This window comes from Lissotriton helveticus, chromosome 5_1 (assembly GCF_964261635.1).
Source record: "Lissotriton helveticus chromosome 5_1, aLisHel1.1, whole genome shotgun sequence".
In the NCBI taxonomy this organism is placed as follows: domain Eukaryota; kingdom Metazoa; phylum Chordata; class Amphibia; order Caudata; family Salamandridae; genus Lissotriton; species Lissotriton helveticus.
This window is the reverse complement of record NC_136065.1, coordinates 512,195,775-512,220,725: the sequence shown is the minus strand read 5'-3', so window position 1 is coordinate 512,220,725 and position 24,951 is coordinate 512,195,775. Positions and strand designations below refer to the sequence as shown.

The 24,951-nt window shown below is 47.4% G+C and overlaps 1 protein-coding gene across 2 annotated transcripts in view; it reads right to left on the bottom strand.

Moving 5' to 3' along the window:
• Window positions 1-24,951, bottom strand: part of CROCC (ciliary rootlet coiled-coil, rootletin) — a 574,059-nt gene that overhangs the window by 482,428 nt on the left and 66,680 nt on the right. For both annotated transcript variants that reach the window (XM_078642848.1, XM_078642849.1), the window contains exons 2-3: window positions 15,318-15,459; window positions 13,488-13,636 (exon numbers count right to left, since the gene is read on the bottom strand). In XM_078642848.1, coding sequence (XP_078498974.1) covers window positions 13,488-13,636; window positions 15,318-15,459 — 291 coding nt within the window. The remainder of the gene's footprint in view (window positions 1-13,487; window positions 13,637-15,317; window positions 15,460-24,951) is intronic.

Sequence of the window (24,951 nt, the reverse complement as noted above, 5' to 3'; positions counted from 1 at the left end):
CATGAACACAATGATTGTAATTAAAGGTGCACCTCATTTAATATGTGTATCCAGTTAAGTTTTAGAATAGTTTTTCAGTTTTGGATCCAAAATGACTATGTTATGGGCTTATGGAAGCATTTGTTTCCATGAAAAGTATCCTAGTAAATCGTATATTACATAACGTGTGTATAAATGTCTCACTATCAGGCATTATAAGATTCAAGACATACGAAGATAGATTTCTGCACTGATTGCCCTTTAAGAAGAGTACTTGTGATGCAATATGGAGTTAAGAAAGAAGGTATCATTGCCTTTAAATGTGTTAAGATGCTTTTTCAAGCTGTAAACACAATCACTTCCCACGTCCATAAACCTGGGACAGTAATACTGCCTGGGCAAAGCTTTCAACTTATTAGCACTCGGTTGATACCTCAATCAACCAAGTTGAATTGTGATCAGCTACCTTTGGAAAGTTGCTCAACACTGAGCTACACCAGGGGTTATCCTTCTCTACATAACTTTTGAACCGTTTGAAACATTTCTTTGCTGAAATATGCAAATTATGCAATTGACGAAATATGCAAATTATGCAATAGACGAAGGAATGTGTGGCAATTGCGACCCAGCTGCAATTGATCGGAAAACGCAATTTGTTGACGTGATTCTGGTGACACTGATTTTAATGCAGGGCTACCTGTAGACCGGGTGGAACCTTGATTAATACAGTAAAAATAAGAGCACCCAGCACTAAGTAATCCATTTTCTAACAGGAGTTGAGCATAGTAGAAATCCGCATGAACCCATATATTTTACAAAAATAAACATGCTTTGAACATGGGATCAGGTCAACCGTTTTAAACAGCACCTACCACGAATTACTGAGCATAAAACGTACCATTCAATGCATTGGGACTCCCCACTATATCTCAAGCATTGTATCCCATGACAATGGGATCACATGTACTACATCAACCTACCCACTGCATCACAAGGCAAGTATAGGTAAGTAGACGTGGAGATAAGAATAGTAATCATATAGTTACCAGGATGATGTCGTAGTAGGCATTGTAGTGAATTGGATATTATTGTATGTTGACATAATCAACCTTGATATAGTATCATACAACCAGTGTGTTTGCAAAGCACACCAATACACCCCAATGTGTTTCTTGTTGCTCTTTAAGAGATGTTTATTGTTACTCAATTCAATTTTATTGAACCCAGAAATGCAAACCTATGGCCACGGCGTAAAGAACAGATTCCTGTAGTGGATGCATGGAGTTTACTAAGTAATCAGACCTGGCTACCATTTTTTCCTCCATAATACAGATTACGCATGCACTCAACATATCAGCACGCAGAAAATGTCTTACATGTGACAAAACACAATAACAGGTATTGCAAAGAGCACAGGGCGCATACATATTAAGAGTAGGGCCAATGGAATTATGCAATTCTGCATCTGCTGCATTTTTTATACATAATTGTGTATTTGCCACATAATCTATCATCTGCTACATAATTTGCAGATTTTAAGAAAAAAACGTGCTTCTATCTCAACTGGATCAAAACTTTAAAAACATTAAAAAAATGGAGCGACTCGTATTGCCACGCAGTGGAAGGTTGACTGGGTATTTTTGAGTTGCCCTTTGCTGTATTTTGGTGTTAAACCTGTTCTAATGATGTGCACCGAAAGTGTTAACATGTGTAAAAGTGTCAGAATAATGAAGCAATAACATCACAAAATGTGGCACTTTATGCCGCATAATTTGCTATTTCTTGCCGCAAAATTTTTCTAATGCCGCCCACATTTGTTCCTGCATTGCTGCATAATTCTAGAGGCCTTGATTAAGAGGACTCATGTACCCTGCACTAAACGAAGAAAGACGTGCAGCTCATTCCATTATTATAAAGGAACTCAACTGTCAACCTCCTTTCCATAAATGATCCTGAATATTATCAGTGTCTTGCAAAAGCTTTACTACTTAGCGTAGTGAAAATTCAATCCATTTACATGCAAAGCGTTCCCTTGACAACATCTTTACACAACCACTGGGTGTAACTCCCTAAGAGATTCTGTTTGGGGTGATCCTGTGCCTGTTATTAAAAAACAGCTCTCCTGGATCAAATGACCCCTGCCCCCTGCATGTACTGAAGGAAGTTTACTCAGCACTCCCGCTTGGCATACTTCCTCTCTTGAATGAGTCCCTAGTTCAGGGAATAGTCCCCAGCTCTTTTAAATACGCCACGCTGGTACCATTAATTAAAAAACAGGGTGCCGATTCCTCTAATCTTTCGAACTACCGGCCCATATCCCTCCTCCCTTTTGGAGCGAAGATCCTGGAAGCCCACGTGGCCAGCTGCATTTCCAACTTCATTGAAACATCTGATTACCTGGAGCCCAACCAAGCCGGTTTTCGCCAGGCGCACTCAACCGAGGCAGTGATCCTCGCTGTCCTGGACACAATGAGGTCTAATGCCGATAGGGGCATACATCAGGCCTTGGTGCTCCTGGACCTGTCTGCAGCGTTCGACACAGTGGACCACACCATCTTATTACGCCGTGTCGAACAAGCCGGCCTGCGAGGCCCGGCCCTCGGCTGGGTGAAGTCTTTCCTGAGCGACCGGTCCCAGGCAGTTAAGCTCGGGAACTTCATAGCGCCCAAATTATCCACCACCTGTGGCGTCCCGCAAGGTTCGTCATTGTCTCCTCTCCTGTTTAATTTGTACTTTAAACCTTTATTACACTCTTTAAAAAACAGGAGGGTTACGATTTACAACTATGCAGACGACCTGCAGCTAATTTTTCCACTGGACTCAATCGACTCTGCCGTGGAATTTCAAGCCACCATGCTGCACATTCAAGGGTGGATGGAGTCGAACCATTTAAAACTCAACCCCGGGAAGACCGAGCTGGTACTCCCGGGTAAAAGCTTGATCAGTTGGGGCCCTCATTTCTGGCCGTCAACAATGGGATCTCCCCCCTCTCCCTCTCTCTCGGTGAAAAGCCTCGGGATCACCATCAACTCCGATCTCTCTCTGAAGAGCCAGGTGGGAGCGGTGATCTCGTCCAGTTTTCTTCAGTTACGTAAGATTAGAAAAATAGCCCATCTACTCACGCACCCTGCTCTCATTCAGGTGGTTCTCGCATTGGTCCTCTCCCGATTAGATTTTTCAAATTCTATTTACCTAGGCCTTCCCCTGTTTTTGTCTAAACGCTTGCAAATTGTGCAAAATCAGGCGGCCAGATTAATCTTCAAAAGCCACGACAGGAGCTCGGCGAAACCACTGTTGGCCACGCTTCACTGGCTACCCATAGCCCAACGGGTAACATTCAAAGTAGGATGCTTGGCCTTTAAGGCTCTCCACGGGAAAAGCCCCATGTTTATTAACAGCCTTATAACCAACATGAGCCGACCCGCAATCTCCGCTCTGCCCATCTGTCCCGCCTCACTTTGCCTTCCTTCAAATGGAAACGTCTTGGCGGGTGTCGATTCGCTCACCTGGCTCCAAAGGTTTGGAACTCTTTCCCCGTGTCGCTCAGGAGATGCACTAATCTCATGGAGTTCAGGGGCGCACTGAAGACCTGGTTATTCAAGCAAGCGTCAGATTAGGTCAACTGCCTGTCATCTCTCCTCACTACCAGCGCCATCAAACCTCTGGGTGCCCGTGCGCTTAACAAATTCAGAATAACATAACATAGCATAACAATGGAAACTCAAGCTAAAGTCATCACTAAGAGCAAACACAAAACCTTCATATTCTTCATGGACTTCTCCAGGGAAACAACCAAAATACCAAATGTATTTCTTGCCCCACTAGCATGTCCCCAATGTTTTAGATTAATACCCTGCTCAACAACTTAAGTTTATTCCAGGAAAACCTCAGACAGATTCAAGTACCATCACCGACACTCAGTTTGAAACTAACCCATTTACTCCTTGGTACTCCTCACTAACAGCAAACTCACTGTTTACAGAAAGGAGAGACAAACTCATGCTGCTCTATAGAACACGCAAACAACTCATCACATCAATCAAAGTCAAATATTACATCAACATCATCAATTAAGTAACCAACAGAAACAAATGCTGTTCTAGACAATCATGCGTCACATCAACCCCTGCTGGATCCTCCAACTTCACACTCCGTAGAGCTATGCAATTCTATAAAACATATCCTCCGTTAACAATTTAGAAGATCTCACCATCCATCACCAGCACCAAGCCTCTCACCCCTCTGCCCAATACCCACAATGGTTATCCTTCAATTTACATTCTCTAACAGACTTCAACGACATCCTTAACTCCCTCAAAGCTACTTCCTATGAAGATTGTACCCTCCGCTTTCATTAACACCCTCTCCCCCTACTCGCCACCATCAACATCAGCATCACCAAAGAACTGTTCTCAGAAGCTCTCGAGATAGTCTAGTTCCACCCCCAGTCCTGAAGAAGCCCCACATAAACCCAGATGACCTCACAAACTACTTATCCGCAACCCATCTACCCCTTATTTTACAAGACCATAAAAAGTAGTACATGCACAAATGCAAGATCACATCCTCAATCAAACATCTCCTGCATGGCTACCTGGCTCCAGGTAACATTGTGGTACTGAAAGTGCAAACGGTAGGCAATGCCGTCCCAACCACCGACAAAGATGTCCTCTGTTCCTAATACTTTCTGATCAATCAGCCACTTTTGACATTGTCGACCATCCCACCCTGATCCAAATCCTGAAGTCCGGATGGAATTCTCTGGCACCGACATGTGCTAGTTCTCCTTCTAGTTATCAGACCCACACTAGTTCATCCACTTGGGCATCTCTAAACCCCAGAAGCTCCCTGTGACCTTCTGAGTCCGCCAGGGATCCAACATGTCCCTCATTTTGTTCGTCCATTACATAGAGCCCCTCAGACGCTACTCACTAATAACAAAATTCTCCAATACGTTGATGACATACAACTGTAGTTGAAGGTCTCCTCCGTCTCCGACATCCAAACCTCAGGCTCTGCCTGCAGTTCTTTAAGTCCTTTTAGGTACCGACCTGAAACTTTCCTACACAAAACAGAATTCATCCTGTTCATCAAAACAGAAACAACATATGGTTCAAAGCTGCATCAACAACATGAGCCTAGACAGAGCCAACTCCAGCTTTCATTAAATGCCATTGCTCTGCTTCACCTTGGACACCAACTTCTTTGTCCGGGAACCCTAAACGACCAAGATGGTCTGCCACCAGCTCTCTCTGCTAAATCCTCCGGGAACCCCAAAAAGACCAAGATGGCCTGGCACCAGCTCTCTATGCTAAATAATGTAAGTAAGCAACTTCAGTCTAAGCCCTCATATTCTTCAATCCCAATGATGACAGTTTCCTGCTACATGGTCTCCTAGACACAAACTCCACCCCTGAAATGAAAAGTTTGTGCTGAAGCACACCACATCAACGTCCTGCAGACATTCAAATACTTCACCCCACCCTGATGGAGCTTCACTGGCTCCCCCTTCTGACCCACACCATTTTCAAGATCAGCAGCAATAACTGCAAAGGCATTATGATCAGCACCACCGCTGATTTGGTAGACAAGTTCATTATTTCTGGTGACACGCCCAGTCAGAATAGCAAAGATTCCAGACAAAGAAATGCAAAAAAGAAATGGTGACAAACTTTCTCCATCTCCACACACGACATCTTGAACAGCCAAATGCATCAGGACCACACTAACCTCTCTTTCAATTCGGGAAAGAGACTATAGACCTCTTCAAACAATTCTGGATCTTGAAACCGAAGATGCAGATTGTCTTTGAGGACTCAGACACCTGTTCTCCTTCCTCGAAGGGAACACTTTCCGCCTGTGTTCTTTCCATTAGGCCATGTATATGGCTAGGTCTGCGCTAGTTAAATACAAAATACATACATGCGTGCATTATAATCACCTATCTGAAGGTTTTTCCTTTTGAAGGACGTTCTTCAATTATCTACTCTGATCAAAAAAATATTACTTTTATAGTCCTAATGCGACCCTCATTAAGACAGAAATTCATGTTATGAAGACTATTCTCATAAAAGTATTTACCCAGTGGGCACCTTCCTATTATGTAATTCCTTTTTTGTAAGCTACAGCAAAGGTGGAGGCAGGAAAAAAAGAAGGCTGAGCCCATGTGTTTAAAGTCCTCTTGCCGTGTATGACCTGCCCCCCCCCCCCCCCAACAATACTTCACGCCAAACTGAGGGCTTCAATAAGCACACTCCAGAGACACCCCTCTAAAGGTCCCCTGGCATGCTGTCATTTCACTCCTTCCCGTGATCCTGGTGGGTGTCTGGTCTCAGTCCAGGGGGTAAGTAAAGCAGCACAGCTCAGGCTGTGCACATCAATGATCAGAGAGGCACTGAGTCTTTGTCAGGCATGTCCCAGCAGGCCCCAGGCAGCAGCATCATCAGGACCAGCCTGGGCAGGCCTAAGAGACTGCGAGTAATGGTGATGGAGGAGGGAGGGAAAGGGGGCGGCGTGGAGATGGAGTCAAAGGGCAGAGAAAGAGAAAAGGGGGGAGAGGAAGATGGAGGGAGAGAGATTGTGAAAAATACGTAGGGACGTGCAGGTGTCTTTAGATATACTTTTTTGTCTGCAAGGGGGCAGGGGGCCAATCGACGTGGGTCCCTAAGGAGAACAAGGGAGCTGAGAATCTTGTCTTCATACCATGTGCCTTTGGCTGCTGGTCCTGGTGTCTTCCGGCTCCAGGGCCCATGTCTCCCAGTCACAGTGACTGACCCTCGCTGTGCAAATGCCTGTGCCCCGACTGTAGTTCCCAGCTCCAGTGTATACGGTTACACTTTCCAGGCCCAGTGACCAAGTCGTTGTATGTAAATCCCAGCCGCAGTGTTTCATTCCACGTCTGAGTCCCAGATCCAGTGACCGAGTCCTTGTATGTATCTCCTAGGCCCAGTGTATGAGCCCATGTATGTGCCTCCCAGACCCAGTGTCTCAGCTGTGTCTGTGCCTCCCAGCCCCAGCCCCAGTGTCGCAGTCCACGTCGGAGTCCCAGATCCAGTGAACGAGTCCTTGTATGTATCTCCTAGGCCCAGTGTATGAGCCAATGTCTGTGCCTCCCAGCCTCAGTGTGATGGTCCACGTGCGAGTCCCAGATCCAAAGACCGAGTCCTGGTATGTATCTCCTAGGCCCAGTGTATGTGGCCATGTATGTGCCTCCCAGACCCAGTGCCTCAGTACATGCGAGTCCTAGACCCAGTATCTCAGTCCATACCTGTGCCAGCAGATCCAGTGACTGAGTCCTTGTATGTCTCGCCCAGACCCAGTGTCTGCGTCCACGTCTGTGAGTACCAGCCTAGTGTCTGCGTCCATGTCTGTGAGTTTCAGACCCAGTGTCTGCGTCCACGTCTGTGAGTACCAAACCCAGTGTCTACGTCCACGTCTGTACCAGACCCAGTGTCTGCGTCCACGTCTGTACCAGACCCAGTGTCTGCGTCCACGTCCGGGATTACCAGACCCAGTGTCTGCGTCCACATCTGTATCTCCCAGACCCAGTGTCTGCGTCCACGTCCGTGAGTACCAGACCCAGTGTCTGCGTCCACGTCTGTGAGTACCAAACCCAGTGTCTGCGTCCACGTCTGTACCAGACCCAGTGTCTGCGTCCACGTCCGGGAGTACCAGACCCAGTGTCTGCGTCCACATCTGTATCTCCCAGACCCAGTGTCTGCGTCCACGTCCGTGAGTACCAGACCCAGTGTCTGCATCCACATCTGTATCTCCCAGACCCAGTGTCTGAATTTACGTCTGCGAGTACCGGACGCATTGTCTGCGTCCACGTCCGAGTACCAGACCCAGTGTCTGCGTCCATGTCTGTGAGTACCAGACCCAGTGTCTGCGTCCACGTCTGAGTACCAGACCCAGTGTCTGCATCCACGTCGGAGTACCAGACCCAGTGTCTGCGTCCACGTCTGTGAGTACCAGACCCAGTGTCTGCGTCCACGTCTGTGAGTACCAGACCCAGTGTCTGCGTCCACGTCTGTGAGTACCAAACCCAGTGTCTGCGTCCACGTCTGTGAGTACCAAACCCAGTGTCTGCGTCCACGTCCGGGAGTACCAGACCCAGTGTCTGCGTCCACATCTGTATCTCCCAGACCCAGTGTCTGCGTCCACGTCCGTGAGTACCAGACCCAGTGTCTGCATCCACATCTGTATCTTCCAGACCCAGTGTCTGAATTTACGTCTGTGAGTACCAGACGCATTGTCTGCATCCACGTCCGAGTACCAGACCCAGTGTCTGCGTCCATGTCTGTGAGTACCAGACCCAGTGTCTGCGTCCACGTCTGAGTACCAGACCCAGTGTCTGCATCCACGTCTGAGTACCAGACCCAGTGTCTGCGTCCACGTCTGAGTACCAGACCCAGTGTCTGCGTCCACGTCTGAGTACCAGACCCAGTGTCTGCAACCACGTCCGTGAGTACCAGACCCAGTGTCTGCAACCACGTCCGTGAGTACCAGACCCAGTGTCTGCGTCCACATCTGTATCTCCCAGACCCAGTGTCTGCGTCCACGTCCATCAGTACCAGACCCAGTGTCTGCATCCACATCTGTATCTCCCAGACCCAGTGTCTGACATTATGTCTGCGAGTACCAGACCCAGTGTCTGCGTCCACGGCTGTGAGTACCAGACCCAGTGTCTGCGTCCACGGCTGTGAGTACCAGACCCAGTGTCTGCGTCCACGGCTGTGAGTACCAGACCCAGTGTCTGCGTCCACGGCTGTGAGTACCAGACCCAGTGTCTGCGTCCACATCCGTGAGTACCAGACCCTGTGTCTCAGTCCATATCTGTGTTCTAAGACTCAATGTCTCAGTCCATGCCCATGTCTTGCAGCTCCAGTGTCTGAGTGGATCAAACTCCCGTAAACAAGTTTAGAAGGCACTGGCATCACAGGCATCGAGGAGGTAGACCAAGAATATAACCGGAATGCATGCATACAGGTCCTAAAGTGGAAATAATGTTGCAGTTGCCGAGGAAGAAGCAGCCTACCTAGGACCAACCTCCCACCATAATGTCCCAAACTGCTCCTGAAAGAGTTGTGTTCACCACACAGGAAAGGATTTATGTTTTCTTATCAGATAAGACAATTCAGCAAGCGCTGCTTCTGAGGTTGAAGGAACCATAGAGTTATGCATTCTACTGGTACCTCCAGCAAGGTGCAGCCTAGACTGACTACAACAGTCGCGGAGGACTCAGTGGTTAAGACATTCAGAGGGGCAGCGCATGAATCGTCTCCTAGTGAGGCACAGTATTTTCGACTTGCCTTAGTGTAGACAATACGTTTCCCTCATTACCGTAAACATCAGTGTTTAATTCAAGTATTGCTATTATCACATCACACCCAATTTTGACTCCTTCACTTGTGCAAGAGCTTGATGTGATTATTTCTCAATTTCTAAGCTGGACAAGATCTGGAAGAGTCCATTTCCAGATGTGTCTTTTTGGATTACTGAGCGTACGGTAGCCAATGGAGATGAGACACAACCAATTTTTGAGCAGGGATACACGAGGGTAAAGAGAGGGTATAGGTTTTGTTATGGTATAGGTTTTAGAGACAAAGTGAGATAAAGGAGAAGCAGGGGGCGAATTGGGCAATGGAAGGGAGGTATGAGGCAGGAGGTGACAGTTAACTGAAAGTGGCAGAGAGAATACGTGAGACTAAATAGAGTATAAGATGAGACAAGCAGACAAAAAGACTCACTCAAACCACTCGTCAAGGGTATAGCAAGAGAACCCAAACAAACCATGATGACAATGTCAGTGTCTTGGCTCATTTCCTCCCATGGTAAATTTTCCCAGCACTCCTGCAATACCACTTACTTTTCGATATTGAAAAACAGTTTTTACTAAAAATATTTGCAATTTTAATCCAACTGGTGCCTACACTTTCAGGTAGCTCCTGCTCAGAGTTCATTTGTATGTTGTCTCCAGTGGTTCTCAAGCATTTTTAAAATTTGTCAGAGCCGGGTGGCACCATTTTCCAACCAAAGAGATCTTCTTAAAGCCAGGCTGATGTTCCGAAACCCACCAAAAATGTAATCCTATCCTAAAATCAAAGATCCGTATAGTCAATAGAAGACTGTCCTGGTAGATAAAATGTTGCTGTGATTTGAAGCGCAATTTTGGCAGATCAGCAGAATACTGACCAGGTTTACAAAATGTGATCACAGCGCAACAAAAAGATCCCAGGAAATCAAGATGGTGCTAACCAGGTTAGGGAAATGTCTTCTTGTTTGAAAGAGCGTGTGATGCCAGTTACAGCAAGCCATCAACTTGGCCCATCATTTTGGCATTTACACACCTTAGTTGTAACCCTTGTACTGGGATCAGGAAGTACAGCAAAGCCAATTCCAATTAGAATCAGCACCTTCACTGCTGTTATTCGTGTGCGTCTCTGAAGACCAGGAATTTGCCCCTTGGTATTTCCTTGTGCCGCTGCAACTGTACAGCATGCAGAGTTTGAGCACATAATGAGGCCAGTAGACCTGGTAAACTTCTGGGTAGGCATGAATGTTCAGTGCAAAAGGATATAGGCTCCAGTGCCCAAAGTGCTGTTGGGAAGCAAGAAAACAAGGTTCAAGTTTGAGGCTTCCCCGCCCTGTGTGATCCTCGGTAAATCACAAAAAGCCTACACCTATGCGGTGTAATTCCAGTTTTAAGGATCACGTCAAAAAGTGGAGTCACTGACTGATGTGATATTAATGACTGCAAGCAGCACTCAATGACTTGCCCTCAAATTAAATAGTGACTTTCCCTCAAATTTGTATATTTTCTGAAAATGTCTTTACTCTCTTTATGATAGGCAAGTGCTCTCCCAGGGTCATAGAGGCCGTTTTATTTCACCAGCTAGGCACCCATGTTTCATAGTGCCTTCTCAGTGAAAACAGCTGTTTGAATGATAATGAAGTCCAAAAGGCTTCTAAAGCACAAAAATGCAGACCTTCCTTCTAGAAAAGTAGGAAGGGGGAAGGACCACTTTAGCCAAACAAATGGCTCAACTAACCTCATATCGAAGTGCCTAAGAAGAATGTTCTAGCAACAACGTGTTTGGCTTCTGGGATGGGGCCCTCTTCTCTCCTTCCATAGTGTTAGATGGGTTTTGAAGTTAGAGAGAAATTCACGCTTGAGTGTAGAGGACAACCAAATCTGGCTAAATTGTGGAATTGCTCAATTGTTGCCATTCTCCGTAACTCAAGCACTTGCCTTTGCATTGGTGGTCTAGTGGCTTTGGTTCTAATTTTTGTCATGCTCGACTCCTACCCTGCCAAGAATATATACACTGGAGTTCCTCCGAGATTTTGTGTTTTTGTGGCACTATCCAACTTCAGCAGGTCTTCCTTACTCGCCTGAAAGTGGTGAACAGCGCAGGGACTCCTCAAATGAGCAGCTAGGAGGACAAAAGAATGTCCAGTTTCTTTAAAATGTCACTCAAACTAAATTACTCATAGAGAATTATGGAATATTGGTATAGTTTAAAGAGAGTCCCGGCTTGTCAAAATGGTAAACCTGAACGACTACTTAAAGCTAAGTTCCAGCTTGCTAAATGTGAATCACCTACATGTTCAAAACCTTATGCTGGCTCAAAGCGGAAGCCCAAGATAATCAACAGATCTTCCGTAATTTTTTGTCACCCCCCTATAATGCTGAAGATGGGACCACCCATGCCAAGTTAACAGCGGCATGACCAAAAGCATATATCAGACTAAGTCAAAATGGTGCCACCCAGTAGGCAAATATGTCATTGTGACTCAAAACTGAAATCAGGATAGTACTGCACAGTAGGCAGAAAGGTCCTCATGGGTTTAAGTGGAAGAACCAGGAAGTTATTTTAGCACCAACCAAGATTTGATCCAATAGATGTTCAAACTGCATTGCAATAGTGATAGCTTGCTGCTATTAACTAGCCAAGCCCAGGCAAGACTGCACTTTAATTTAATGAAGCAAACGCTGCAGGGAAAAGCCACCTTACTGATATGTTGACACTGCCTCAGAAGCACCTGGGTGAACGCTGAGAAGGATGATCTGGGAAACTACTGCCCCTAGAGAGTCCAACGAGTGCAAGTCGAAACAGGAGAATTGAAAACAAAATGTTATTCAATGTTGTGATACCCTGCTCCTTCTGGGACTCTACATCTAAATCCACACAATCAGAGGCTGAATAGCCAAAGAAGCATATGGGATATGTCCTTATCTGAACGCCTATTTAAAAAAGTACTTGTATGTGGCATTTTTTACAAATGCCACACCACAAAATAATTGGTCCACAGTTCTCGATGGCTGCAGTTGCGGAGTACATATGCTTGTGGCCCTGATTTGGCGATAATGCAGGTGCCTTTAGGCCATGTAATTATTGCATCAAAGCACTACTCATTGCCCGTAATTAGAATATGAGAAGAGGTATTGGCTGCATCCACGGTTTGTAGTATAAGGCATCAGAACTTGTAAAGATTCTGCTAGTTTTAGTCTGAATTGTGAACCCCATATGAATCGTGCCAAACTGTAAAATGCATTGATGGGATCTATAGAAAATTAGACAAAATAATTGCATAGCATTGGTTTTAAATGATAATTTTACAATTGATATTTTGATACTCCAATATATTCATGGCATTTTATTGTATCAATCAGTGAACACATTTTATGAAACTGACTAGTCTTGGAGCTGTAAACCAGGAATGGTTTAACTGTGATACCAAAATGAGGTTCATGTGAGCTTTGATTACCTAGACACACACATACAAATGGGACACATCAGTATATTGCAGGAAACCAGACCATTCAACAAATGGAATGAACTGCAGGACACTTGTAAAGCTGGAAGAAGGATCAATTCCTGCACTCGCCGCCTCTCCTGGCTCCGTCTGGAAAAGTCCCATAACAAACGGTCAGAAGATTGGACCTTTTACTGTGTCCTAATTTACGGTGTTAAATCCTAGCATTTTGAGAGATTGAGCTCTTAGAGAGACTAGGAATTTGACAAAAATAAGTTTGGGGCAAATTTACGGATTTTCCATGCAGCTATTTGGAGTCAATGAGATGCATTATTTTCTTGGGAGCAACATCGGTTCAGGTTCCACAGATCGATGCTTTAGTTGTGTTTTTCTCTGTTCTCTGGATTAACAAGACTGCCCAAATTTTGTCAGTTGTAAGACAGCTAACTTTAGGTGCCCTGTCTCTTTGTCGAGTTATGATTCCATGTCAGAGTACAACACATAGTGTAGACGTGACAGTGTGAGAATACGGATTCTCCTGTCAAATTTAGACCAGTAACACCAGGATTTCTAGTTACATCCTGAGAGTTGGACAGCTGTGATTTAACTTTCTAATGTGTTGGAATTCATGCAAAACATAAAGCCTCTTAACATTGCTTGGAGCATCTTGCAGAGGTGGGACCTTCCCAACAAAGAACATGGATTGAGATAGCCCGAGACAGCCTAGGGAACTACCAACGCCCACCTACCCTCTCACTGATGGCATTGTACTTGATGGCCAGCTCATCTCGTTCTGCCCGGCTCTGTGCCAACAGGTCCTCCACACGCGACAGCTCCTGCTGTAAGATACGGTTCTCCTCCTGCACGGACAGCAGAGATGACATCTCGTCTGGTAACTCTGTGAATCGATAAGAAAAAGGAAACAACATGAGAGGAGCCAGGTTCATGAGATACTGTCAGTAACTACCCAGCTTGAGGGGAGAGGGGTGGTTTCTCATTCCTCCCAATTGCACCCTACCCCTGCTAATCTCTAGGGATTACTTTGATTTATCATTTCCAACATTTCACTCTTCCCAAAGTATATTCTCTTTTAAACACATATTCCCTCTTTTACAATTTCAATATCCTGAAGAGTGGCTTGGTAGAAAGGGTATCTATTGTTTCACATACAGTTTCAGATATTCACTACAAAAAGGCAGGGAAAACAGTAGTCAGGCTAGTCTCCCTCCATTGCATACGACAGGCAGGAAAACCTAACTTAAGACACAAAATTCTTGTACCATGGAGCGTCAACTACTTACTGTTGTACTGCGTTCCCTGCTTGTGCATCTATCAGTTACTAGCTTGGGTTGTGTTGGACTGATCTCATGATATAGTCGAACAAGCTACCCAGTTCCTCACTTGAAGGGAACGTCCCATCAGGTTTGAAGACTCTCTCTTGTCCTGTACCATCTGAGCCTAGGGGACAGCAGCTTCCCTACTTGAGGACAACCATTGGGAAAAAGCTCACAAGAAGCTCTATTTTCAGTGTGAGGTCTGGACTATATAACTCCACCAAATAATGGGTCCTGCTTTGTACACAAAGTAAATGGTCTTCTGGGACAGAAATTAAATGCAGTGATCAAATGATACAGCAAACCAACAGTCCAATAGCAAAACCATATTAAAATATGTATTCATTTTTTTGCTGTTGCATACTTTACTTCCATGATACACACATTATGCTTCTGTCCGTAAGAATAAGTTAGGGTATAACCTTCATGTACCATAAAAGAATTATGTTTTCCCTCTATTCTTTGGCTATTCCAAGTAGAATAGCTGAAATCATAATCTGGTAATATCGTGTTACAGGAATGTATTGTTCTGGTATGCAGATTTTCCTAAGAACATATTCTTTTAAGAACAACCACTTACTGGATTCTGGATTGGCCAACAATGGCTGGGCAGATTTCCTCTGTGGCCTATCCTATGTAAGGCAATCCGCCTTTGGACCAAAGATAGAAAACGTAATCCAGTTTAAGTCACTAATTAGTGATTTTAAAATGCAGTATAAGTGAGGAACAAGAATACGGATTTATGGAACTTCTCCGACGCTTTTATCCTTCTGAAAATCGCTAAAAACCTGGCTCTTCGCTAACTAAAATTTCTCACTATATTTCTTTGGCAACCTTCTGACTCTCGCTGGCATTAGGGCCGGACGCCCTCGGGCATTCGTGCGCTTTACAAATGTTCAAACCAAACCAAATCAAACAGAGAGAAAAACCCTTCCTTTGCTTCTTGATCTATATGTGACTCTTTTTAGCGAATCCACCATTGTCTAGTACATTCAGTTTAAGCATTATCAAGAATCAGGACCTTGGGAATCATGGTGTGCCTGCCCCAGGCAATTTGTTTCAGTCTCAGACTCCTCAAAGGTTTGTTAAATTTCAGACACCCAGTAGGAAATCAGACAAAAAGCCTAAAACCAGACAAGGGACATGTCAGGAAAGCACCCGGTGAAACCTCATTACAAAGCCACGGTGGAGCGGGCTAGGATGGAAACGAGAATACTTTCTGTATAATTAGCTTGACCAACTTACCTGGGGTCTTCTGCTCGACAAGGTTCTTGGTTACAATCTCCCGTATCCTGGCAGGCAGGCTCGTAGCCGGGGAATCCTCAGAGTTCCAGCGTAAAGTGAAGCTCTTATCATCAGAAGAATTCAAGATACTGCTCTCCAGCTTCTGAGGGGACATGCATGGAAGGATAGCAGATGTTAGAGAAATTCAATGACCGACACACATACAGGCAACATGTCACAAAAAAAGAACACTGTGCCAGAGGAGCTTAGACAGAAAGCGTCTTGGGTACAGAAGTGACACAGTGTCAGAACAGCATGTGGTAAAGGCACCTTCATATTAGCCCAGGCTAGACCACTAAGTTTCTAAAAGCATCAAGAACAGCTGCCTCCAAAAACATTATGTTGGCCAAACACATAATACAAATTAAATCTGCTAATATCCTGTTACAGGAATGTTTCCTTCTGGTATGCGCTTCTACTAGGAACATATTCCTTTAATAAAAGTCACGTACTGGGGCACGCTCCACAAATCAGATCTGTGTATTAGTATTTATTCTTCTGATAACATTAATGTATTTGGAATTTAGTGTTCCCATAAAACGAATTCACTATAATAATGTCTTCTGTTTATATTCTACTACTTGGGTTTTACTCGGATAGCATGAAGTAATGGAAATATAGTGCCCATGAAAAGATTATATTTCTTGGAGATAATTTTCTGATTCAATTTGCATTTCAGGTTTATTCCTCCAAGACGAGGATTCTGTACGCCGGTATATTTTTGGCTTTCCAATTTGATGAGCTCATTGGAATGAAGCGCTTTGATCAAATCTGGTTATGGAGTTTATTATGCCCATTATCTTTGATTGCCAAGGCAGATTGTTCTAATAAAACGATACTGGGATATCATTATAGCCCACAGGCATAGTCCTAAAAAATCTAATCAGTGGGACATATTCCTAGATTTGAGAGAGGAGTGTTTCGTGGTTTGCAGTGCAATAAAACGATATTTGTAATACCTAAAATAGAAAATATGGAATGGTTCACCTTTGTAAAAGGGCTTTCATCAAACATTTTGGTGGGGTTTACATTCAAAGATCAATAAGAGAATCAAACAAACCAATGCCAGAGGTATGAAAAATGTACGTGCAGATAAATACTCTAAGTAATGGACTCATGTTATAGTAATATTTTGTATAACTCGTTTGCCCTGACCCTTTCAAAGTTATATTTAGCTATTGAAGGTAACCTATATTAACATCACAATGTTCTCAAAGCAACTGTTTTCTAAGGGCAGTCAGAATGTAAAGCACTACAACGGGTTGTATCTATTTTTAAAATCTAAAGTTCATGTAAGAACCCCCTTCAGAGGGCTACGCGGGCACGGAGGGGTTACTGGGCCCGTCCATGGGGGTTGAGGCCTCTTACTGATGTCCCGGGGCCCACTCTACTATGGATAAAGGGCAAGTGGGCCAAGTACCCCTTCTGCACTTGACTCTCAGTGATAACTATGGTCGAGTGGTCCAAGGCTCCCTCGGGGTGGGAGTGTGAATACATGTCAGTGAACCCAACTCATTATTCAAAGAGTGCACAACAGCGTCAATAAATCAATGTCTAGTTAAATACTTATTTATATAATAATAACAAGTACTTGATTTCTAACTCTACGTGTTCAAAGCAATGTTACGACATACATAAACAATAACACCCTTCCCCTTGCGGTCGAAGCTCTATCGATTTGCAACCAAATCCCTATCCCACACCCTCTTAGTAATGTGGGTGGGGGTATTCCCCATTCACTGGCGGTGGTATCCAGGGAATGCTCACTAGTATGCCTTAACTCAAGAGTTCACTCTGACTCTTCGTAAAATAATCACAAGTGCCTTGGCATCCCAGCGCCCTCAGTAGCGAGTCCCCCGGGGCCTGATAGGCGTAACCCATCTTACCCATTTCAGCAGCAAGAAGGCTTGCAATGTGCCAGTGAGTGCCCCGACCAAGGGCATTCACACTGCTCGCTTCTTGTTCTGTTTGGAGAGTCAGCTGCCTGCAGCTCTCTGCTAATCATATACGGGCAGCTACAGCAGCGATCAGAGGTACTCCAGTGCTCCTCGTGTGCAGTATGTCTTGCAATCCCCACATGGGGAAACTGGATTCCTATGCTCCTGGCTGGGTCCTGGTGAGGACTGTGCCAAAAGGCAATGGGAATGTTCTTTATGGTTCATTTTTCATAAAGCCTTGGTAGGGCAAGCATTTGCAATGCAATAGGTCTCGCATTACTGAAAGCGTGAGCCATTGGCATTGCAAATAATAATACAACGCCAATAGTTCAAACGTTCAATGATACAAGACATATTGCATAGCAAATGCTTGATTTCCTCGTGTGTCCACTTCATTCTCCGTTTTCTACACCCACGTACTACTCAATTGGATTCCTGCATACCTTATTATGTTTACGGAGCTCGCCAATATATTTTGTGTACACCATTGTGTCTCGTGCTCTGGCCTCGTTAAGGAATTTTAATGAGGCGCAGTTCTTTTGGTCTGTCACAGTTAATAGATTAAAAAATAAACCCCGCTGTGCCATTCTCACAGTTACAGAGGGTGGATTGAGTGTTAAACCTCCTCAAAGTAACATTACAAAGGAATGCAGTGCCTTGCAATGTTTACAGACGTAAACAGCCAAGGTGCTGGGTCACAAAGATGACACCACCAACACTTTGCATTCTGGGGCAAATAGAGATGGGTATCATGTAGGAATGTAGGATCCTTCTGGATAGTTACCCCCACTTTTTGCCTGGTGCCTATGCTGTTTTTGACTAGTCTGACTGGGATCCTGCTAATCACGACCCCAGTCTAATCGCTTTCTCTCTAAATTGTTGTGTTCAGTACATCCCAGATTGGATACTAGTAAACCCTTATAAGTCCCTAGTATATGTGAGGGGGCGTGGCCAAGAGCCGTGCATGGCGGACGTGTAGCGCAGTAGCTCCGTCTTCGCCCTTATAAACACTCGCTATTAATCCTGTACACCCTTGCTGCAACCACCCCAACCACTAGCCCAGACCTGCAGCGGACGAGCGGTAGACAGAGGCTGCTCGCGGACCGCTCCGGACGCCGCCTTCAGCCTGGAAGACGCGGCGACCACTGGGGTCTGCTGTGAGAGGAGGAGCCGCGGCCTCGAGTAACACTGGGGCCGGCCTGCCCCTGACTGCCAGCGGACCAACGGCGGGGTGCCGGCCGGGCACCGGGGAACTGAACTGTCCCAATTTACGACCGGAGGACCGGCGCACCACCCTGCTCCCCCCCCCCGGACCGGCTCCTGCATCGCCGGGAAGCGACCGAGACCCGCGCTGACCGGCAGGTCCAACTTGTGGCCGGAGAAGCGCCGGCCTGCGATACGCCCCCGCCGCCCCCCCCGGATTGCGGCGGAGACAACAGAGACGAGCTCCTTGGTCCGCTATACAAGATAAGTGGGGGCCGCTAGTGTCCTGGACACTGTTATTGCTGCGGGTGTCACCGACGGCGGCCCTCCTTGCCGGAGAGTCGGGTTTGAGCGCCATCTTCCCTACTCCCCGACCGGCGGTGGCGACTCCGTGAGGGTCGCGGAGAACGGCGACATCGCGTCTGACCCATTGGGGGAAGCGAGGGAGGCGAGGTCCCAAGATAGGGACGAAGCACCCATAAGGCACCTACAGCCCCGCGGAACAGCGTGAAGGAGTCCAGTTGCCCGGGAACCTGAGTGGCTCAGGACTGAATGCACGGGCCGCCCTCACTGGGACAGGTGTGGAGCACCATACTATTGTTCTGCCTCTGGCGATTCTCCCCACCGCCCCCCCCTCCTGCAGCCACCTACCCATAGCTACCGCCACACCAGGACCTCTACGGCGACCCCTAGGAGGTTCCCCAAGATACAGCGACAAACAGGCCGGGTGTCCCACCTCTACTGCGCCACGCTTGACCCTCTCCGACATCAAGGGGACTACCACTCCTATCGCTTTCCTCGCTGGGTTCTCAGTGACCAAGTGGGAATCTGCAGAACCCGGAACGGTGCTCTAAGGGCCTATCTTCGGCGGACGTAAACGCAAACACCCAAACACCCCAACGCCGCTCTGCATACTAGGTCGATGGGACGGCACAGGGGCAGGACTCACGACCCCGGTGCATCGACTGACATGCAATCCACCGGTTCAGAGGACCCTCTTTCCTCCTCGAACATGGAAGTCATCCCACCGACTGGGAAGGAGTCCCAGGACGCCAAGCTGGATCTTATCCTTAACTAAATACGGGCCACAAGGGAAGCACTGGAAACGCGCATAGACAATATGGCGACAGGTCTCTTGTTGCTTCGTGCAGACCACAATAAACTTGCTGAGAGGGTCTCCGAACAGAAACTCGCACTCAACGACCTCATACCCCAACAAACGGAGCACTCTGCAAAACTGGAAGGTGTAGCAAAGCAACTAAGGCAGCTATGGGACAAGGTGGACGATGCGGAAGGACGTGCCCGCCGCAATAACGTCCGCATCTTAGGCATTCCAGAACGGAGCGAAGGGAGGAACCCCACCCAATTTGTGGAAGACTGGCTCCGTCAATTAGTGGGCCCACAAGATCTTACCGCACTATATAGCGTGGAGCGGGCACACAGGATGCCGTCCAAGCCACCACAACCGGGAGCGCCCCCGCGCCCTTTGATCGCACGCCTCCTCCACTACAAAGACCGCGACACTGTGCTACGTGTGGCCCGGGAAAAGGCTCCAATTCGCTACGAGGACAAGACCATCTCTGTGTATCCTGACTTTACGCCCACCGTCCAACAAGCCAGATCCACCTTTCTAGGAGTAAAATGCAAATTGCGCGAGAGAGACTTAAAGTATGCCCTTCTATTCCCTGCACGCCTTAAAGTACTGCACAGTAACAAATCATATTTCTTTGACTCGCCGGAGGAAGCGGCGGAGTGGATGGAGGTGACGTTGACTTCGCCTGCCTCACAAGACCCCTTACTGTCTGCCAAGAGGAAGGGCCACAAGACTCACTCAGGTCGGCAAAGCGCCACTTCGGATGCTCGTCAAGTCCCGCTGCAGAGGTCATCGCCAACAGATGCGGCCGCTGCGAACCATCCAGAGGACCCCACCCCTGTGCTGCAACTAACGAAAGAGGCGCTCGCCACCCATGATGCGGGCACGCCCAGAGACCTGATCAGCAACTCTGATACACGCACTGAGGTTTCGGGATCAGCGAGCAGCGTCCAACTATTCCCCAAGATCACGGCGCAGACAGCAGACGAATTTTGACATCACCATCGTGACCGCACTTCAGGTGGTAACGTATAGACTGTATTATTCCTTGCAACCGGGTGGGCTGCACGAGGGATTGCTTTATGAAGGGCCGCCATGCCACCACAGGCCAGTACAGGTACAGGTACGGCGACAGCGACCTGCGCCCCCACCGCAGGCACATGACACTGTTTGATTTTTGCCCCTGTTGGGCTCCATGGTTTGGACCTCGAGCCCGTTGGCCTGGGGACCTTAGTATTCGGGGACTGATTATTTGTTTGACACTCCTCCTATGCAAAAAGAAGTACCTGGCATGTGCATCAACATTCATGTTACTACTGCACTACACGACCAGACATGGGACCGCTTAATGTTTATAGTTTGTGCACCTGGAATGTGCGAGGTATGGGCTCAATTCATAAACAGCACAGGATACTTGCACAACTGAACCGAAGGGGCTTCATGATGGCCTGCCTACAAGAGACTCACCTGAACTGTGCTGAGAGTTTGAAATTGACTAAGAAGTGGAAAGGCCAGCTTTTTGCTACGTCATATTCTGCATTCTCTAGGGGGGCTGCTATTTGGCTCCGTAATTCTGTTCCCTTTAAGCCGCTGGAGCAGCGAATTGACAGAGAGGGTAGATATGCATTTGTGAGGGGGTTACTAGATGGGGCTCCTGTTGTGCTTGGCTGTGTGTACTCCCCGAATTCAGGACAGCCTGATTTTTTGATTGCTGTCAACAGGGTCATTGCGGATTGGACAGACCACCAATGGGTGGTGGGAGGGGATTTCAATGCTGTGTTGGATGTAGCTCTGGACAGGTCACACCCCCCATTACATGCCACCGAAAGCAGGCGACAGGCAGAGGCACTGTCACACTGGGCGGAGGGATGGGATCTAGCAGACACATGGCGATGTATGCATCCACAAGACAAAGAATACACCTTTTACTCCCCCCCCCCACAACCTACACACCAGGATAGACAGAATTTTCTGTTCCCGTTCCTTACTGGGGTCGGTTGTCCAGGCCCAACATATGGGAAAGACCCTATCTGATCACAACCCAGTTGAACTGACTTGGCAATGGGGACGTCAGACGACCCCTATCCCGACCTGGAGACTACCCACTGAGCTGCTAGAAGATGCGGTCTTCAAAGCCTCTATGGCGGATGCCATTGAGGGTTATTTTACCGCAAACGCTAACACTGCTAGCTCCCGGCAATTGGAATGGGACGCCTTTAAGGTTTGCATTAGGGGGGAGGCAATGGCCACTAAAGTGGGCATGAGGAGAGCAGTAGTTGCAGATCTGAAAGATGTGGAGGGTAAACTAGCAACCTTGGAAAACGAAGCAGCGGGTACGAACACACATTTCACCCCACTTCCGGATGCACATGTAAAGCACGCTGAATTGCTGGAGGACTTGCGCTTATTGGACTACAGGGAATACACACTGAGACAACACACACAAGCGGATAGGGCAGGCGCGCTACTGGCCCGTATCTTACGTGACTCCCCAGATCAACATCCCATCCTGGAAGTCCTGGATCAAGATGACCTACTAGTTTCAACACAAGCAGGGATAAACGCAGCGTTTAAGGACTACTATACCACGCTCTACGGCCCCCACAACTGCCTCTCCCACACTGCATTCGAGGGTTTCATGCGGGATTTAGAACTACCCAAGCTCACTGACAGTCAATGCGTTGATCTGAAGCGTACTATTTCCATCGCGGAAATGAGGCAGGCGGTGCGTGCCCTCCCCAGAAACAAGGCCCCTGGAACAGACGGCTTACCGGCCGAATTCTATGCCGCATTTATAGATCTGTTGGCCCCACGCCTACATACCCTTTACTCGGAGGCGCTACGGACTGACTGCTTGCCGCAGTCCTCCCTTCAGGCTTTGATTACCTCCCTCTTAAAGCCGGGCAAAGACGGACTGCACCTTGCTAGCTATAGGCCCTTGTCTTTACTTAATACCGATTACAAGATACTGAGTAAAATTCTAGCGACAAGGTTGGCACAATACATACCACATTTGATTCACCCTGATCAATGCGGCTTTGTGCCAGGCAGGAGCACGGCCATGAATCTTAGGCGCCTAGCCCAGCTGATGCTACGAGAACAGATAGACCTGGGCTCGGAGGGATGCATCTCTTTGGACTTGAAGCAGGCTTTTGATTCCCTCAGATGGGATTATATGTTCGCTGTGTTCGCGAGATTCGGAATCCCTCAAGAGTATATAGCATGGGTCAAACTGCTTTACACGCACCCCACGGCCCGGGTGCGCACGTCCAGGTACATCTCAGACTCCATAGTTATCGCAAGGGGCACGAGACAGGGCTGCCCCCTCTCTCCGCTCCTCTTCATTCTAGCGCTCAAGCCGCTGCTCTGTAAACTTAGGACTATGGCCCCCCACCGTGGAATTACCAGGGGTAACACGACACATATAGTGTCAGCCTATGCTGACGATATTATCCTCTACCTACAGAACCTGAGAGGCGACCTGGACCCTATCCCTTCTATATTTGAGGATTTTAGGTCATTATCTGGCCTCACTATCAGCGAGCCCAAGTCCTACGGGTTTACATTTGCCGCCTCTGCCTCGACTATTCCGCTGCCCTTTGAGCCACATGCGTTCCCGATAGCAGATACTACATTCCGATACCTCGGAATACAGATTTACAGGGATGCCAACGGGATGATCGACGGCAACCTTGGACGGGCTATGAGGACCCTAAAGTCGCAGATACAGTTCTGGTTGTCGCTCCCTCTTTCCGTGGCCGGCAGGCTTGCCATTTCCAAGATGGTAATGCTCCCCCGTCTCATCTACTACTTTACAAATTTACCTTTCCTGATCCCTGCTGCGACGTTTAAAATGCTTGACACTCTCCTTACAGAACTCGTATGGGGACAAGGACGAAGGCGCATAGGTCTCGCTAAGCTACAACTCGCGACCAGTGCGGGTGGTATGGGAGTACCTGACTTTAGGGCCTACAACTTTGCATGTCAACTGCAATGGCTGGCCTACTGGCTTGCTGGCAGGAACCTCCATGAGATTAGCATGGTACACGACGATCATGCTAAGGGGAGAATACATGCCTTGCTCCTTCCCCGTTCGGAACTGGCGAGTGATGCCCCTCCGCTTCTCCGGCTTGCAGTGCTGTACTGGCGAAGAGCGGTGAAATATACTACCCCTCTGTCGTCATACGCCCCCACGATTCCACTTCTGGGATTGCCACTGGGGTCGGGACCACTCACGACACAAAAACTACTGCTATGGCACGATGCAGGAGTGACACACGTAGGAGACCTCTTTGCCGAAGGACAGATGTTGTCATTTGATGACCTCAGGACTGCGCATGACGTACCCAGGGGTTCGTTCCTAATGCATGCTAGCATCCGCCGCTACGTACTGGAACACTGGGCGCCTGGGGGGACATAACCTCCCACGAAACCCTTACTGACGATGCAATACCTCATGGGCGCGGGAAGCCATCTGACAAAATGGCTCACTACTAGCATTAGAGCGGGACGAGCAGTTACACTAACGCCTCTCAGGACTAAGTGGGAAGAAGATATTGGGAGGCCATTGCGGGAAAAGGAATGGTAGAGGATACTTCAATTCCCCAAGAAGGTGGCTAGAAACCCAAAATTTAAATTCATCCAATTAATGGTCCTGCATAGAGCTTACCTAACGCCACACCGACTGCATGTCATGTTTCCCAACACCTCTGGCGCTTGTCCTAGATGCGCTTCAGATGATGCATCACTGACGCATATGTTGTGGAGTTGCCCCAAACTGGGCTACTTCTGGACTACTGTCAATGACACTCTTACAGACGCAGGTGCATTGACGCAGCCGCTCACCATGGAATACACGCTCATGGGGTTGGGTCCTACAGCGCGTAAGAGAGGCGTCACGACTCGTTTTACTGATATAGCAGTGTTACTTGCGAAGCGGGCCATTACGATGAGGTGGAAGTCTCCCAAGCCACCTGACCCTGATTTATGGAAGGCGGAACTGTTGCGCTGGGGTGCTACAACGCGAGGAACGTAGAGGCCTCAGGAAAACACCAATCTCGCTAGATTGGTTTAATATACTGGGGAGGGTGGAGACAGGGAGTGATGAAGAGTCTGATGTTTCGATGCTGTAAACTATCCTGAGTGAGGCTGGGGATAGACCTCCATAAACCTCGCAATACCATGTTGCACTACATTGGGTCACGGGGTTTCCTTGTGCTACTACTGCTTATACCACTGCCTGATTGTGTAACACGCAAATATATGCATTGTAGAATTATACTGTCTGTTGGGAGTGCTCTGGTACTATCTACTATATACATACATTCGATAGGAGTGTCTAGGGTGGGCCTTTACTATGGGT